Source organism: Panthera leo, chromosome A1, assembly GCF_018350215.1.
Source record: "Panthera leo isolate Ple1 chromosome A1, P.leo_Ple1_pat1.1, whole genome shotgun sequence".
Classification (NCBI taxonomy): domain Eukaryota; kingdom Metazoa; phylum Chordata; class Mammalia; order Carnivora; family Felidae; genus Panthera; species Panthera leo.
Window position 1 is genome coordinate 225,367,063 of NC_056679.1, and position 18,161 is coordinate 225,385,223.

The window sequence follows — 18,161 nt, forward strand, 5'->3', positions numbered from 1 at the left end:
CGATGCTCAGATTGTACCCTGGCCAAACCCTCCGTGTGACTTGTGTGTGTGTGTCCTCCTCCTAGTGCTCAAAGACAAAGGCTACACCACCCTTCAGGATGAAGCCATCAAGATCTTCAATTCCCTCCAGCAACTGGAGTCCATGTCCGACCCCATTCCCATCATCCAGGGCATCCTGCAGACCGGGCATGACCTCCGACCTCTGCGAGACGAGCTGTACTGCCAGCTCATCAAACAGACCAACAAGGTGCCCCATCCGGGCAGCGTGGGCAACCTGTGCAGCTGGCAGATCCTGACGTGCTTAAGCTGCACCTTCTTGCCGAGCCGGGGCATCCTCAAGTACCTGCGGTTCCATCTGAGAAGGTGGGGGGTGCATGGCGGGGGGTGGCGGGCGGGTGCACACCGCAGGGGCGGGGCGGAGCTCAGGTGAGGAGAGCCCGAAACAGAAGGCACCTGGCGTGGTCAGGGACCTCTAGGCCAGACGCGTGCGTCCCCTTGAGCAGGCTGACACTACTGTGCAGGCCTCCTCTCCAGCTCAAGCCACGCAAGGCTGTCTCAGGGACGCGGTCACTTTCAGTGTAGTGTCCCCATGTGGAAGAGGCTGAATACGTTTAATTTTTTTTTTTTATAATATTTATTTTTGAGAGAGCAAAAACAGGGGAGGGACAGAGACAGAGGGGAGACAGAGGATCTGAGGCAGGCTCCACACTGACAGCAGAGAGCCTGATGTGGGGCTCGAACTCATGAACCGTGGGATCACACCCCAAGCCAAAGTTGGATGCTCAGCCCCCTGAGCCCCCCCGGGCACCCCAGACGTCAAATACATTTCATTACCGCTGCCTGTATACATGGAGGGGGGAAACCTTAGCTATTTTTGGTCCAGATCAAACAGAAACATTCCCGTGCAGACTCTGATGCAAACTACGTAAGAACAGTTTTCATACGATGGTCTGAGACGTGACCGTCACCAGCATCATGGAGGTGAGCTGGCAGCAAAAGCTTTGGGATTTGTTTTTGGTTGTTTTTTGTTTTTTGTTTTTGTTTTTGTTTTTTTTTTTTGCTTTTAAACAAAACCTACACAGGACAGTAGAGGCCCCAGCTGGGAAGTGACCAGCATCCACCGCACGCGTCACTGGGGGGCCACCGGCTGCGCTGACGTGCCGCCTGCTGAAGCAGCCCAGCGCCCAGACTGCGGCCAGCCGCGGTCTAGCACATTAACAGCGAAGTGTTTGTCTCCTAGGATACGGGAGCAGTTTCCAGGAACCGAGATGGAAAAATACTCCCTCTTCATTTATGAATCTCTCAAGAAAACCAAATGCAGAGAGTTTGTGCCTTCCCGAGATGAGATCGAAGCACTGATCCACAGGCAGGAGATGACATCCACGGTGCACTGCCACGGCGGAGGCTCCTGCAAGATCACCATCAACTCCCACACCACGGCCGGGGAGGTGAGGGAGAAGCCCGCCACGGCGGACTCCGATCCCTGACTGCCCCTGTGCAGACGTCAGGGAAGTTGTGCAGTTAGGTGGGCCAGCGTGCGGTCATGACTGGCATAGTACAGCGGCTCCGTAAGCGGGGTGTATGTAACCGACGACGAAGCTCACGTACGACGAGACAAAAATACGCATCAAAGATGAGTAGGAATGCAAAAATTAAGCTGGTGCCAGAATACCTGAGCCGCAGTCCTGCTGACGTGCCAAGCAGTTGAGGGTCGAGGAGAGATTTCCTCCCTGACTCGGGTGTGCCCGCCCTGACGTGGGATTTATTGGAGCATCTCTGCCATCAGGTGTCTGTTTGCCAAACAGAAATCTACCGTGATGGGTCAGATGAGAGCGTATTTTCTTTTCTTTCTTTTTTTTCTTTCTTTTTTAAAATTTAGTATTGTAAAACCAGTTGGCTGAAAGAAGTAGGGCAATAAAACCCAGAGAAGCTTCTGGTGTGGAAAGAAGAAACATGGTGGAAACCCTTGTTTCTTGGCAGTCGATGGATGTATCAGATGAAAGGGCTTCGGTTTTCATGCACTTTCCTACCAGTATGGGTCTGCAAGAAATCCCCCTGCCATCCATCTCTACCAGTGGGTGAAATACATACCCCGTGTTCTTTTTTTTTTACAAGGGTAAGACAAATCTGGTTTCGAGAGAGTAATGGAAAAACGGCACCTTTGAAATTCTGGGTGACCACACAGGACAGTTGTAGGGGGCTGCCTGGACCCTCGCTTGCCGGCAGCTCCCTTGGGCTTCAGGGGAAGGCACATTCTAGAACCGCGTGCTGGCAGCCGAAGCCCTCGGGGTATATCTTGCAGGTGGTGGAGAAGCTGATCAGAGGCCTCGCCATGGAGGACAGCAGGAACATGTTCGCCTTGTTTGAGTACAACGGAAATGTGGATAAAGCCATTGAAAGCCGAACCATCGTAGCTGACGTGTTAGCAAAGTTTGAAAAGTAAGTGCCTTCTCCCTCAAGTGCTAGCAGATTTAAATCAAAGAAATTGAGAGTTGAGGATTTGAATTTCTATTCCATTTTCACCTTCAGTGTGCATTTGAGTGCCTTTTCTTTTACTTGCGCTAAAGCATGTTTCATCTTCCGTTATCTTTCGGCTGCCTGTTTTTCTTTTTGTAAATGTTTACTTTGAGAGCGAGAATTCCAAGCAGGCTCCGCACGGTCAGCACAGAGCTCGACACTGAGCACGGAGCTCAGTCCCACAAACTGAGAGATCACGACCTGAGCCAAAATCAAGAGTCGGATGTTAAACTGAGCTACCCTGTTGTTCCTGTTTTTCTTGATTCCTAGATAAAGCCTCTGTGTCAAATAAGATTGTTCCTTTACCCCATTCTTTCTCTCAGGTCCTTGCTATACTCATTATCTTGGAATTTCTTGAGTCTACACTTTTCACTTGTCATTAGCTTTGAAACTGGGCTAACAGACACAAGCAAACTCATAAATCGTTCAAAATGCATTTTATACCTCTTGGATGTACAATATTTCATCTATGACTTCCCTATCGCCTAAGTAACACAAAAGATATTCCTATTCAATTTTTTTTAATGTGTGTTTTTTTTAGGAGAGACAGAGTCTGAGCGGGGGAGGGGCAGAGAGAGAGAGAGAGAGAGACAGACTATCTGAAGCAGGCTCTGCGCTGTCAGCACAGAGCCTGACATGGGGCTTGATCCTGTGAACCGTGAGATCATGCCGAGCCAAAATCAAGAGTGGGATGCTTAACCGACTGAACCACCCAGGCACCCCAGAATTCCTGTTCAGTTTAAACACGTGCTATTCATGTTGATTTTTATAAATACTGTAGTTTACTCGAGGATTAGTAAAGGGAATGAAGATATATATATAGCCTTTGTTTCTTTTCTTTCTATGGACTCAGCATAAGGCTTAGCCAGTACTGATTTGACTGGGTGACTCAGAAAATACTTGTTAGCACAGTTTAACTGAAGTTTATGGTCTTGAAGTGAGACGAGAACGAAAGCGTCATTTTTCACCTCTGGCTAAATAACGTAAGGGACTCTGGTAATCAGCCTCGCCCTTGTTCTGTTTTCTCTGCCTCCGTCCCCATCCCCACCGTGTTACCTGAGCACGGACAGAATGTCTGTGTCCTTGGAACGAGCCATCTCAAGTCAGCTCCTTGTGCTTTCTGAACGTCTCTTCTGTCTGTAGGCTGGCTGCCACATCGGAGGTGGGGGACCGACCCTGGAAATTCTACTTCAAACTCTACTGCTTCTTGGACACAGACAACGTGCCGGAAGACAGTGTGGAATTCGCGTTTATGTTTGAACAGGTAGAAGGAACCTGCAGAAATGGATTCCTCTGCTGGGGAACAGGGCTAAAACCTGTTCACTCCGCTGCTAGGTTAGCGGTTGGGCATAGCGGTATGTTTCCCAGCATGCACAGGGACAGCTGCTCTGTGACGCCTTTCTAGAACGAAACTACTGCGTGTTGTATTTGAACTCCTGTGCCCAGAACCGTTTTAGCTGGGGGGAGAGAGACATTGAGGCATAAAATAGGGGTTCGATGCTGTCTGGGCTAGGGAGAAATGTAAAGCAGCCAAAGGGGGTGAGGGTACAGTTTGCAGGGGAGGTGACACGGGAGGGGAAAGCTGGCGGATTTAGGCTCACGCGCCCCTAATGCTGCCGCTGCCCGCCGCCTCCTTTCAGGCACACGAAGCTGTTATCCGTGGCCACTACCCGGCCCCCGAAGAGAACCTCCAGGTTCTCGCTGCCCTGCGGCTCCAGTACCTGCAGGGGGATTACTCCCTGCATGCCTCCGTGCCGCCCCTCGAGGACGTCTACTCCGTGCAGAGGCTGAAGGCCCGCATCAGCCAGTCCACCAAAAGCTTCACCCCGTGTGAGCGGCTGGAGAAGAGGCGGACGAGCTTCCTGGAGGGGACGCTGAGGCGGAGCTTCCGGACGGGGTCTGTCGTCCGACAGAAGGTCGAGGAAGAGCAGTTGCTGGACATGTGGATCAAGGAGGAAGTCTCCTCGGCTCGGGCCAGCATCATTGACAAATGGAAGAAATTGCAGGGAATGGGCCAGGAGCAGGCCATGGCCAAGTACATGGCCTTGATCAAGGAGTGGCCAGGCTATGGGTCGACGCTCTTTGATGTGGAGGTGAGGGCTTTTGCTTCTGGGATCAACTGGCCTAAGAGCGCCTTTCCGTGTGGCCTTGGCCGACTCCTTTGGCTGGGGGTGGGGCAAGATGGAGCCTTTGTTCTCTGGCCCCCTTGTGTTAGAGGCCCCCCACCATGCTTTACCATTAACACACCCTCGCATCCACCAAATGGTCTGGTAGCATATGCTTTCACGACATTAGGAGCGAATGGAAAATTAAGATGTCACCTCTTCTTAAGTAACTTCTATTTATTTTATTTGTTTCGAGAGAGAGCACTGGTGCGTGGGGGGGAGGTGCAGAGGGGGAGAGAGAATCCCAAGCGGGCTCCGTGCTGCCAGCGCAGAGTCCAGTGCCAGGCTCGCTCTCCCAAACCATGAGATCGTGACCTGAGCCGAAATCAAGAGTCAGATGCTTAACCAACTGAGCCACCCAGGAGCCCCTCTCTTCTTTATGAGGGAAGCTCTAGATAGATCCACTCAAAAAGTACTGGTAAAAATCTGTATTTAAAATTTTTTTAAATTTTTTTTAGAATTGTGCACATAGAATTATAAATTTTGGATACAGTCGGCCCTTGAACGACATTGGGGTTGGGGCGCCGACCCCAGGCGGTTGAAAATCCGCGTATAATTTTTGACTCCCTAAAAGCATACCTGCTAATGGTCCTGCTGTTGACCTTGAAAACTTTACCAAGAACATGAACAGTTAACCCGTATTTTGCATGTTACATGTATTACATACTGTATTGGTACAACGCAGCTAGAGAAAAATGTTACTGAGCAACTCATAAGAGAAAATACATACCGTTAAAAAAAAAAATCCGCATATTGGCGGACCCGCACAGTTCAACCCCGTGTTTAACAACATGGGTCAACTAGGATTTTACGTTTGTTTTTTTTCCCCATGACTATCTGTTGGCAGGGAAGAATTTGTGTCACGATTGGAATTTTGCTATTAGCATTAACCCATACTGACTCATACCTATTTTTTTTTTTTTTAAAGACCATTTATTGAAAGGAAATCTTACTAGTGGTCTAGATCAAGACTTGGCAGTCCATGGGCCAAATCCTTTCTGCCACCTTTTATAATGTTTTATTGGAACACAGTAATATTCCTTCCTTTCTCTGTCTTCTCTGGCTGTTTTCACACCAAAATGGTGGTATTGAGTAGCTATGACAGAGACCACGTGGCCCACAAAACCCAAAATATTTACTCCCTGTCCCTTAACAGGTAGCTTTACCAGCCCCTGGTCTAAATGAACTTTCGTTTTTCTTTTCACATGTTTGGTATCTGATGACTTTTAAATGAGGCTTTATAAAGATGTAAATATTGGTTATCTTTTCCAAGATCCCTTCATGGCTTTTCACTGGATTTTATCTTTGGTTTGGTTGGTTCAGTTAGGTTTGTTTTTAGGTGTAAATCAGATGCTTTGTACAACACCTCTTCTTGGTGTCACTAATGTATATCCCTCCCATTTGTTTTTCGTTTAATTTTTTATTTTTATTTTTGAGAGAGAGAGAGAGGGAGAGAGACAGCACGAGCGGGGCAGGGGCAGAGAGAGGGAGACACAGAATCCGAAGCAGGCTCCAGGCTCCAAGCTGTCAGCACAGAGCCTGACATGGGGCTCGAACTCATGAACCATGAGAGCATGACCTGAGCCGAAGTCATATGCTTAACTGTCTGAGCCACCCAGCACTCCCCACCCCCCTCCCTCCCCGCATCCCTCCCATTTGTATTGGTTCGCATCAGCCCTGTGTTCTCATTCCTACATTAGGGCTCTTGTTTTCCAACACCAATCCATGCAGGGAAGCCTGTTACGAAGCCAGTGATATTCCTGTTACCGCTGTGCTCACAGGAGGTCACTGCTGCCACTTGTCGAGAACCCTATTTTTCAAAAGGAGCCAGGACTGCTTAGGCACAGAGTGATTTGGAGAATTTTTCCCCTGATCTTCAATTTTGTATTTGAAGAATAATTATCCAAAAACCGGTCGGAGGAAGAGCTAGATACAGGAGACGGGCTCAAGCTGGTGGGTTTGCTGGGGAGCTCGGGCCACCTCCGAGAGCTAATCCGGTGAGGCGGAGAGTGATGGTGTCCATGGGTGGAGTCGAAGCACGATGTTGGCATTCACCGATTAAGTTTTCCCGATGCACAGGATGGGTCAACTGGTCAGAAATCAACCAAGACAGCCAAGGAGATGCCGTATCTCCTCATTCGGTTCTCCCAGGCGTGAACACGCCTTGGGTGCATCTGGTGTTCTGCATACGGGGCTTGGCTCCCTCTATCCCGCTCCTAATTGCTTTGTGATCTGACTCTTGCCCGCAGTGCAAGGAAGGCGGCTTCCCCCAGGACCTCTGGTTGGGCGTCAGCGCGGACGCTGTCTCTGTCTACAAGCGTGGGGAGGGAAGACCGTTAGAGGCCTTCCAGTACGAGCACATCCTCTCGTTTGGGGCGCCTCTGGCAAACACGTACAAGATCGTGGTTGACGAGAGGGAACTGCTCTTTGAAACCAGTGAGGTAAGAGGCGAACCAAGGAAATCGTTTGTGGCCTTGACAACACAGAAAAATGACACCCCGTTTCTTGGGCCTTTGGGTAATTTTGTTTTGCTGTAAAATATATGAAATTACAGCGTGGCGGTCCCTCCCCAGCTTCAGGTTCCTCGGGGGCCAAAATCGAATCTCCAGTTTCTTCTATGTTTGCAGCAGAGAAATTTGGTTTCGTTTTATTGGTGGGGTCTTACCCCTAGAGGAAAGGGGAAAGGAATGATGTAGATGTCCAGAATATATATAGTTTGGCAATAGAGCCTCGTGCCAATCAGCTGATGATTATGGCAGTGAATGCCAGCTGGAGGGAGCGAGGGGCACGACCACCCTGGCCGGAGCTAATTCTGGCTCACAGAATCGCAAGAAAGAGCCTTTAAATGTGCGTGCCATCTGCTCTGAAGCTTAAAATGCAGTCATCAGCATCATGATAAATCCAGAAGCCTTTTATGAAGGGCTCTGCTTAGGGGACTCCTAGCGAGCAAAGGTGGAAAGCGGACATGAGTGACTGGCTTCCGGTTTGGCCACTGGTGCAGAGTGAAGGACCGGAGGCCAGGAGGGCGCCCAGGGCGCTGGGAGGTAGCAGTGACACCAGGGCTGCGGTGCAGGAGGCAGACTAGGCCGACGGGAGGCCGGCAGTGAGACGGAAGAGGCGGGGCCCCTGACCGGAGGGTCCAAGGCGCCCGGCTGCCAGGTTTGGTCGACGCCAGGAAAGGAGAGGGAGCCACTGTGGGCGTCTGATCGTGCCTGATGCAGTGACCGTGGTTTTACCAACTGCCGTGGGTGGGATTGGACGGGATTAAAAGGGAGGGGGAAGGAGGGAAATGGAAGGAGGTCAGGATGCCTGAAGAGGGATGCAGGCCAGCCTGAGAAGGGTCGGGGCCCAGGGGGTGGTGGTGACTGCATCACGGGAAGGAGCTAATACGAGGTCGCAGCTGGCACCTGTGACTTGTCCGCAGGCCCGTCGAGCCTCTCTCTGTTCTGCAGCCGCAGCATGACAAGTTGACTACGATACAGTGTTCACCAGCTGGGATTGTGGGATTGTGGGCTCAGGCCTTTACCAGCACTTTTTTTTTTTTTTTATTAACATTTATTTTGAGAGAGAGCAAGGATGAGCAGGGGAGGGTCAGAGAGAGAGAGAGAGAGAGACACACACACACTCCCAAGCAGGCTCTACACGGTCAGTGCAGAGCCTGACGTGAGGCTCGAACTCATGAACCACGAGATCATGGCCTGAGTCGAAACCAAGAGTCGGACGCTTAACCACCGAGCCATCCAGGGGCCCCTCATTTACCATCATTTTAAGTGGGGATAGTGATCCCAGCCCTAACGATACCCACAGACTTTAGTGTCCTCGGGCGGGTTTGTTTTTTTTTCCCCTAACGTGTGAAATCTGACAATTGTACACCACGCAGAATTGTCATTTTTGTGTGGAAGGACCACCAGGTGGTGCACGCCGTATTCGGAGAAGCCACGACTTCCCTTCTCACTGCCCAGGAACAGGTTAAAGCAGCTGAGCTCTCGGCCTCCTCCAAACCTGGGGGACGGGGTGGGGGGCCCATCGTCCCGGCCGAGACTCTCACCGTGTGCCCCTTCTGCTTCCCCTGGGCAGGTGGTCGATGTGGCCAAGCTCATGAAAGCCTACATCAGCATGATCGTGAAGAAACGCTACAGCGCGTCGCGCTCCGTGAGCAGCCAGGGCAGCTCCAGGTGAAGGCGGGAGGGAGTCGGCGTGTCTTCAGCGTCCGGATGGGCCACCCTCTGGCCTCGGCCGGCTAGGGCAGAGCTGCCCCCGCTTCCGGAAGCCCCTCGTCGGAGGGAGGCGTCTCCCAGGGTCCTTTCGCCCCGTCGACGTCCGCGATCCCGTATTAAGCTGTCAACCTTAACAGTCCGCCCAGTTTCGAAAGCTTTACTACTCTTAGATGACACATGCCTTAAGACAGAGAGGAAAAAAGCCCCCACGCTGCCACCAAAGCAGCCAGAAGTGCCTTAACGTGTGGAACCAACACTAATTGACCTTAACTGTGCTACTGAAGGGAAATGCCCCCCCAGCCCCTGTTTGGGGGGAGACTTACAAAGCTTGGTGGGGGGTGTTCATCTATCAATTCTGCACTAACCTCCCAGCCTGATTTCCCTACTTGGAGGGAAGGTGAGGGGGTCGGGAGGGGGGACAGAGGGAGCACAAGGGGACAGGATATTTTAGTTGGAGTGCTGCTGGCAGCCTTCCTCATGGACATATATTAACTTCTTTTTGTTTGTTTCATCTTTTAAGTCTGTGTGCCTGCCTGTGCGCCCATGTGTTCATAAACTCATCACTTTAATCACTGTCTCATGAGCATTAAAAGCAAAGGGAAAAAGGATGTGCAATGGTGTAAACAGTCTGTATATTTTAATAGTTCAGAGTTCTAGTCTTCAGTCGTTACTTTATGAGGTGGTTTTATTAACACACCAGAATCCTGGGTTTTCCTGTCTTTGCTGTATTTCGAAAACCACATTTTTGACTCCGTTCTGTTTTACATGTAGCAAAAGTCTGCACTCTGCATCTGCTGTATTATAAACAGATATGCAGCCTATACAAATAATTGTATTTATAAACCACTCTTCAACAGCTGGCTCCAGTGCTGTTTTTAGAACGATATGAAGTCATTTTTTGAGTCTTTAGTTCCTAAAAAAATTTAAGTTAAGAAAAAGTTTTCTTTGAAGGTTAGTCTGGATCGCTCCGGGTAGATTACCAAATACCACGATGGATATGGTGGCAAGATGCCGCGTTCCCGAAGGGTGTAATGCATGAGCGAGTCTTGTAAAGGACCCTGACAGTATAAATGCTAAGGCTTTAATATAATACGTCTTCTCCCAAGTTTATAATGATAGTCTGACCAGGTGCCTGTAAATAAATCAGTGTTTATGACCAGAAAAAAAAATAATCTGGTCTCGGACTTTTATTTTTATATAGAAGAGTTGTAAAGACTTAGGCCAACTAAGTCTACCCACAAAGAAAGAAAAAAAAAATTGCCTTATCCCTCCGGGACAGCTATGCGAAATCATGGTCTGTTGGCTCAAAGAAAGTCTGACAATAAAAGATATTAGCTATCACTCAGTGTGTTTTCTTTATCAGGGTGACTCGAAAGACATTATAGGGTTTGGGTTTGCTTTTTTTTTTCTTAATTTAAACCCAAGCTAGTTAACATATAGTATAATAATGGTTTTAGGAGTAGAATTTAGCAATTTATCACCTACATAGATCACCCAGTGCTCATCCCAACAAGCGTCCTCCTTAATGCCCATCACCCATTTAGCCCATCCCCGACCTACCTCTCCTCCAGCAACCCTCAGTTTGTTCTCTCATTTTAAGAATCTCTTATGGTTTGCCTCCCTGTTTTTAATCTTATTTTTCCTTCCCTTCCCCATGTTCATCTGTTTCTTAAATTTCATGAGTGAATCCTATTTTTCTGACTTATTTTGCTTAGCATAATACACTCTAGTTCTATCCGTGTTGTTGCAAATAGCAAGATTTCCTTTTCATTAATATTCCATTGTGTGTGTGTATATATATATACACATACCACTTCCTTATCTGTTCGTCAATCAATGGACATTTAGGCTCTTTCCGTAATTTGTTGTTGATAGTGCTGCTATAAACATTGGGGTGCATGTGCCCCTTTGGATCAGCGTTTTTGTATCCTTTGGATAAATACCTACAAATGCAATTGCTGGGTCATAGGACAGCTCTATTTTTAACTTTTTGAGAAACCTCAGAGTGGCTGTACCAGTTTGAGTTTCCACCAACAGTGCAAAGGGGCTCCCTCTCTCTCTGCATCCTTGCCAATATCTGCTGTTTCCTGAGTTTTTAATTTTAGCCATTCTGACAGGTGTGAGGTGGTTTCTCATTGTGGTTTTGATTTGTATTTCCTTGATGATGAATGATGTCGAGCATCTCTTCGTGTGTCTGTTAGCCATCTGGATGTCTTTCGAAAAGTGTTCACCTCTTTTGCCCATTTCTCACTGGATTACTTGTTTTATGGGTGTTGAGTTTGAGAAGTTCTTTGTAGATCTCAGATACTAACCTTGTATCCGATATATAATTGGCAAACATCTTCTCCCATTCTGTTGGTTGCCTTTTAGTTCTGTTGATTGTTGGTTTGGTTTTCATGCTTTTGGCATCACTAAGCTGCATGTCTCATGACTTCATTATCTTTAAGTGGACGTGTAGACCTCTTAACTGCTCTTTTAGACATGCGGCAGGACTCCAAGAAGGCAGAGAAAGTAAAGATTCAGTGAAATCCAGAAGTCTAAGGCCTTGAAATGTGTGTTTATGTCAAATGGTCTTGTAGCCCCATAATGTGCCGGATGGTGAAATCTGACCCTTCGGCCTGCTTGCAGCCTTGCTCACTGTGGAGCAGAAACAGAGGCAGCCTGTCCGGCCACTGATCTACCCAAAGAACCAGCGCTCACCCCGGGATCTCACCTGGTTGCCCTGGCCAGACGTGGGGCATGAGTGGTACCAGTCCCCCGGATGTCCCTTTCTCTTACCTCTGAATCTCACCTCTGCTCGTGTCCAGAGCGGCTTCCCCCTCCACAGGGACTGGGAAGTCCCCTGAAGGCAGGTGATGCTGAGCGCCTGTGGCCTCGAGATGAGAAGGAAGATGAGCTAGACTCCACGGGTGGTGGTTTTTTTCATTTCCAGCCCACAGGGAAATTGGCAGAAGGGCCTCCTGCCCTGCTCACCACTCGGGACTCACTGTGACTTCCCGCATCGCAGAAGGCTGCCTCTTCCCCAGCTGTAAATGAAGCAAGTGGGCAAGGGAAGGCAGAGTGCCTCAACTTAGGCACAGCAGCAGCACCAAAGCCAGAACACAGGTCTCTACACACAGGCCTTTACGTGTCAGCGGCTTCCTTTGTTTTAATGTGTTGTTAGAAGCGGTACAGATGCAGACGAAGCTGCATTAACACATACAGGGAGACCCAGATACCCTCCGCCTGGTTTCCCCAATAGTAACATTTTGCAGAACCACAGAACGCTATCACAATGGTCCGTTATAATTAGGATTTTGCCTCCACGTTTTATACAAGGACTAGAGCCCCCAGTTTTGAGGTTGTCGCTTCAAGCATTTCTTGCCCGCTATTTTGAACGAGCTCTCTGCTTCCCTTCTCTCCCTGCACGTCCTCATCAGCATAGACTGGCTCAGCATCGTCTCTCGTTGCTACTCGAGCCATCAGCATACGGACAAAAGCCTCTCCGGGAGAGCGGCACTGTCCTCCCTTCACATGGCCCAAGACATCCAGCGTCATGCCTGTCCAGAGCAGGTAGAGATGTGACCGGGATGGCCAGGGAAGACTGCAGGTGAGGGAGTGCCGGGTCTTAAGCTGGCCTTGCAGGATGGCGGAAGGCCCTGGAAGCAGCCCAAGTGCAGGTGTGGGGGAGGAGATGGTGTGGGGCGGCTGTTAGGGCAGAGGTCAGGAGCCGTGCTCCAACTCCCTTATCCTAGCTCCAGACAGCATCTTCATTGGCCTCTGTGTTCTACCACCTCAGGTGCAGAATGGGGATTTCTAAGTAACCCTCCCCCCTATATATGCTGTTGACAGACCAGACATCTGGAGGGATCCTTATAAAGTACCCAAAGGCATCCCTCTCCTAAAAGCTCTAACTTTGTCTCACCAACATACGAATCTCTACTCCAGGGCTGTGTTCTCTGTCCCGCCTGCCTCTCGCCTTGTCTCACGCCACCCTCTTCCCTACTCAGCACAGATCTTGGTCATGATTTCATTTTGTCCCCATTCTATGGGCTCCCCCACTAAAGAGTAGTCTGCCCGGCAGGGAGAAAGGTGCCTGATGTTTTCCTGGTGAAGCTTTGTGTTTGTGCTCAAGAGGAGGAAAGCTGTAATTCCCACGTACCTGGAGCTCAGGCAGCGATGTGCTGGCAGATGTTTAGCCACCGGCTCTCCCTGAGGAAAACAGTCCCGCTTTGTAGTGTTGGCCGGTTTTCATGGCGTCCGTCATTCCCACCATGGCTCGTTTCAGGCTCCAAGGTGACGGCACAACGTGGAGCTGGATGGGGTGTGTGGTTGGCTCCGAAAGCTCGGTCCTGCACACCACAGAAAGGATACATCAGTCAACAGTTTTTCAATAAGAAAGTTGCATCTTCTTCATAGGAAAACCTCTAAAGCAAGTAAAAAGGTACTTAGAAAGCTTGAAGCACTTTGTGTGGGGCAAAGTTTCTGTGGGAAAATTAAAGAGGTTTTCAAAGTGTATCATTTGTTCCTATCTTTAGTTTTCCCAGAGACTTCTTTTCCCTTTCAAGTAAGGACAGGATTACAGTTGATTAGTGGCTTGAGACATAAACAGGGTCGACTCCCCCTAGGCATCCAGACATTGCTGGTGGGAACTAGTTGCCGAATCAGAATTCTCATCAATCCCTCAAGACATGCCAGAAAGGAAAATGAGGGATTCTGGTAACTCTGATCTCTTGGGGGAACTTGTTCTCTGTAAGTTTACTTGGTGACTTGACATTGAGCAAATGTGACAGGCCTCCTGATTAGAAATAAGGTAACCCCAATGATCAACACCAACCACAACATAATTTAGTTGACTTTAATTTACTAAATATTTACTAAATTCTCATTTGGGTTAAAAAAACACACGCACACACACTATCTCAGTGGGGTTTGCAAAGGAAATAGAAAAATTGTCTTGCTTGGAGACAAGTTGGGGGGTAAAATGTAAATAGATGAAACAAGTTGACTCTAATCGGACCACCTGCTAATGTATCGAAGGGGCCCAGCAAGCGAGCGTGAGGGTGGGAGTTTTCAAAGACAGCGGAGCCGAAAAATGCAGATTTGTGATACGTGAGCACAAGCCAGTAGAACACATGACCGAGGAAAATCCAGGAGACAGAAATGAGCAGAATGGGGATTTCTAAGTAATGCCTCCTTTTAATCTCATTGTGTCTTTCCCTGGACCATCTTTCTCTGATGTGATCCATGACATTAGCGTACCACTTGCTCAGAACATCCTGTTTCAGGCTTCGCGTACCATCCTCCCTCCCATCGTGGCCCCCCAGTAGCCATGGTGGGGGTGCCAGCAAACCCGTGTTTACCCTGAGGATCCTGAGATCCAGAAAGCAGGTTCTTTAACTTGCTCTAACAGCTTTGCTGTGCAACAAATCGTTCCAGCATTCAGTGGCTGAAACAACAATTTATTCAGGTCGCGATTCTATAGGTCATCAGTTGGAGCTGGGCTCATTCATGACTTAGTTCGGTTGCATCCGGGTCAACTCTGTGGATGCTGCCTCGGCTTTCTCATGTGTCTGGGGCCTCAGTGGGAGGGCTGAGCTCTTTCCACGTGATCTCTCTCTCGGTCGCAGTCAGCTGGCCTTGGCTGATTCTCGGCATTTGGCAAGGTCTCGTGAAAGCGAGTAGGTATAGGCAGAGCCTCTTGGGGCTTACGTTCAAAACTGGCACACTGTTACGTCTGCGACATTCTACTGGCCAAAGCCAGACCCAATGCCAGACCAGAGCCAAGAGGTGGGGAACCAGACTCCGTATCTTTTTTTTTTTTTTAATGTTTTACTTATTTTTGAGATAGAGACAGAGCATGAGCAGGGGAGGGGCAGAGAGAGAGGGAGACACAGAATCCGAAGCAGGCTCCAGGCTCCGAGCTGTCAGCACAGGGCCCGATGCGCGGCTCGAACTCGCGAACTGCGAGATCATGACCTGAGCCGAAGTTGGACTCCCAACCGACTGAGCCACCCAGGCGCCCCTCCGTATCATGATGGAAGTTGCTGCAAAGTCACGCAAGAGGTTGAAGAATTATGGCCACTTTTATAATCTAAGCACACCTGGCGGAAAAATGACAAAACTACAGGGGACAGAGCATTCGTATCCAAGTTTGTCTGAAAGCTTGCTTCTCTCACAAAGCTACCCGAAAATCCAAATCCTTTCTTTTTTTCTTTACGTGGACACGCCCCTCGTTTACCACTGTGCCATCACCAGCTTCCCCTGATGTACACAGACACACGTGACCCCCTCAGTCCTTTTTCCAGGTATCCGTCCACACAGATTCTTCTCTTGCCTGAAATGACCTTCCGCCCTGCTCATAATCTCTTCGGCTGTGACAACCTGGCTTTGATTTTAATCTCTTGCAAAGCTGCCTGGGGCGGAGACTGCTAACCATCCCCTGGGGATCTGCCCTTTGACCATTTGTCCTTTTTCTTCTTTGACCTTTTATAATAGAATTGCCTTAAATCGTAGCTTGCGGTCAATGCTAAGCTACAGAATCCATTCCCCAGCCTCCCTTGCAATTTAGCGTGTGTGGTAGTTTTAAAAAATGTTGCAACTTCTTGGGGCGCCCGGGTGGCTCATTTAGATGAGTGTCCAATCTTGGTTTCAGTTCAGGTCACGATCTCCCGGTTTGTGGGATAAAGCCCCACCCTGGGCTCTGCATTGACCGTGTGGAGCCTGTTTGGGATTCTCTCCCTCTCCCTCTCTCCACCCACCCTCCTCTCAAAATAAATAACCTTAAAACAACAAAAACAACAACAAAATAATACACCTTGCAGCTTCTTGGGTCACCTGCATGATTCAGTTGGTTGAGCATCTAACTCTTGGTTTCGGCTCAGGTCATGGATTCATGAGATGTAGTCCCACGTCAGGCTGACCGTGCGGAGCCTGCTTGGGATTCCCTCTCTCTCCGTCTCTCGGCCCCTCCCTGACTCACACTCTTTCTGTCTCAAAATAAACATTAGAAAAATAAAAAAAAAACATTGCAACTTCCTGATAACCCCTCCCATAAAAAAGGTGAACTCTAATCCCCGTGAGTATTGGCCAGCCATAGTCACTCCACTTCTGATAGAATGTGGTAGAACAGATACCGTATAGCTTGTGAGGCCAGGGCGACCTACACCTGAGGAGGACAAGGCAGACATGAAAGAAGTCTCACCAACCTGAAGATTCTGTGCTAAACACGCCTATGTAAGGAGGCCACAGAGAGACAGACAAGCCCCACAGGGACTGTCCCCCAACTGGTCTGTCTTAACCTCAACACGTGGGTGCGTCTGCAGATTATTCCAGCCACTAGCTCTACGCAAAATACACTCCCTCCCTCTCCAGACCCATCAAAGCCTTGCTTATTAAGGCATCCAGGGTTCGGGCCTCAAGCCCAAGATTTTGTCACGTCAGTCAAGTTCCAGGGTGAACGAGGCTCGTTGGGTGTAGTTTCTCAAGTGCAGCTGGTTAACACGGACTGGAAGAGCTGTGTGCTACGGAGGCAAGTTTTCTGTCCCCCATGGACAGTCGTGGGGCAGCCATAACTGCCATGGAGACCGTCATTCCCACAGGGGAAACCGGGAGGCATAGAAGTCTGTGGCACTGATGGAAAAAAAAGAAGGATGACTCAGGGTGTATCCAAGAACCCATGGAGAATGATTCCCAGTCAGTGGAGCTGAGCCCCAGTCATGGGATTGGCGTCACGTGCCCAGAAACGTGTGAAGGAGAAATGTAAATAATTTGGGCCGGAGAACCCACCGTGCTGTCTTTAGACATACCCACAAATTCTTTGACGATCCTCCCATCAAAAGGTGGGGTCTAATTCTCCTCTCCCGACAGAGTGTGACAGGAGGGCTCCCACATGACACCCAAAGCTAAGGTCAAACAGGGCGGGGGCGGGCGGGGCGGGGGCACTACGACATCTGCTAGGCTCTCGGGACACGGGACACGTGCTTTTGGAGCCAAAGGGGCACATCTTCCCAACAGCAACCGCCCGACATGCAAATGCTGGGCCTGCAGATGACTCTCAGCCCCCGGCCTGCAAGGCCACTCAGCTGACGCAGGGGGGACAGATAAGTGCCGCCCCCCTCCCCCACCCCCGCTGAGAAAGTTCTAGCCATGCCAGTAAGCCAAAAAGAGGCATAAACGTATGAGGAATGGGTGAGATTTAAAAGTGTCACTCTTTACAGCTGACGTGATGAAACACCTAGTTTATCAACCGATCGTGTTGGATTTTCTATTAGAGTTGATGAATGTAGCAAGGTCACTAGATAAAACATCGAAATTCCTTTAAAACCCAACTGCATTTCTCTACGGCAGCAGCAACCATTTATAACTTTTCTTTTTTTCATAATACATTTTACAGTGTTATTAAACACATTTACTATCGAAGAAAAAATCTGAAGAGATGTTGTGTCCTCTGGTTACGAAGCCCACATCTCCTTTAGGCCATGCTCGGAGTTACGATGTAAATTGATCTTGCAGGAGCATTTGAAATGAGGCAAAGCAGAAAGCACTGTGACACAAATACCAGCTAATCATAAAAACAAAACCACGCTGGAGACAGAAGGAAATGGGCTTATAACCCAATTTCTGTCTGATACACGTGAGGGAGCTAGAGACTCAGAACTTCTGGTTTCACGGCCCTTCCTCTGAAATGAGGTTGAGCTGAAAACACAGCAGGAGGAAATCTTACTTACTTCTAAAATAAAACACATCCCTTCACGACAAAGAGAAAGTCCCATTTACGGGCGAGCAGAAAGCTCCCGCTTCAAGTGTTTATTTTGCATTTTAAACCATCTGGCCTTCCGCTGCTCGGTAGAATCATGAATTTTTTAAAAGTAAAGTTCTGCTGCTGTTCAACCAGACCGTGCCACCTAGCACCATCCGTGTGAGAAGCACATCGGTTCCAAATTGGTTGAAGGCAAGACTGGGTCCCCACGTGATGTCACATGGCCACTCAGCCCACTTCTCCTTCCCCTGATTCTGCACCTGTGACTCTTTGCCGTTCAGGCCTCAGCTTAAATGTCACCTCTCCAGAAAGGCTTTTCCTCACCACCAAATATAGAAGAGCCTTTACTGTATCACCGTGCCGTAAGGAGCACTTGCCACGAAATAGCATTTTCTTACTTAATTGCTTATGGTAAGTCTTCCGCAATTAGAAGGTCATCTCTAGAAGAGCAGAAATCTTCTTGGGTTTGTTATCGTCACTCTTAACCAGGACCAGGTCTGAACACGCTAGATGCTCAGGAAT

General features: G+C 49.0%; 1 protein-coding gene across 1 annotated transcript in view; it reads left to right on the top strand.

Annotated features, from left to right (window-relative positions):
- The window catches only part of MYO10 (myosin X), a 226,705-nt gene extending 216,465 nt beyond the window's left edge, over positions 1 to 10,240 (top strand). The window contains exons 35-41 of the mRNA XM_042952894.1: positions 66 to 363; positions 1,241 to 1,448; positions 2,303 to 2,439; positions 3,661 to 3,781; positions 4,158 to 4,610; positions 6,932 to 7,123; positions 8,760 to 10,240. Coding sequence (XP_042808828.1) covers positions 66 to 363; positions 1,241 to 1,448; positions 2,303 to 2,439; positions 3,661 to 3,781; positions 4,158 to 4,610; positions 6,932 to 7,123; positions 8,760 to 8,861 — 1,511 coding nt within the window. The 3' untranslated portion in view covers positions 8,862 to 10,240. The remainder of the gene's footprint in view (positions 1 to 65; positions 364 to 1,240; positions 1,449 to 2,302; positions 2,440 to 3,660; positions 3,782 to 4,157; positions 4,611 to 6,931; positions 7,124 to 8,759) is intronic.
- The last annotated feature ends 7,921 nt before the right edge of the window (positions 10,241 to 18,161 follow it).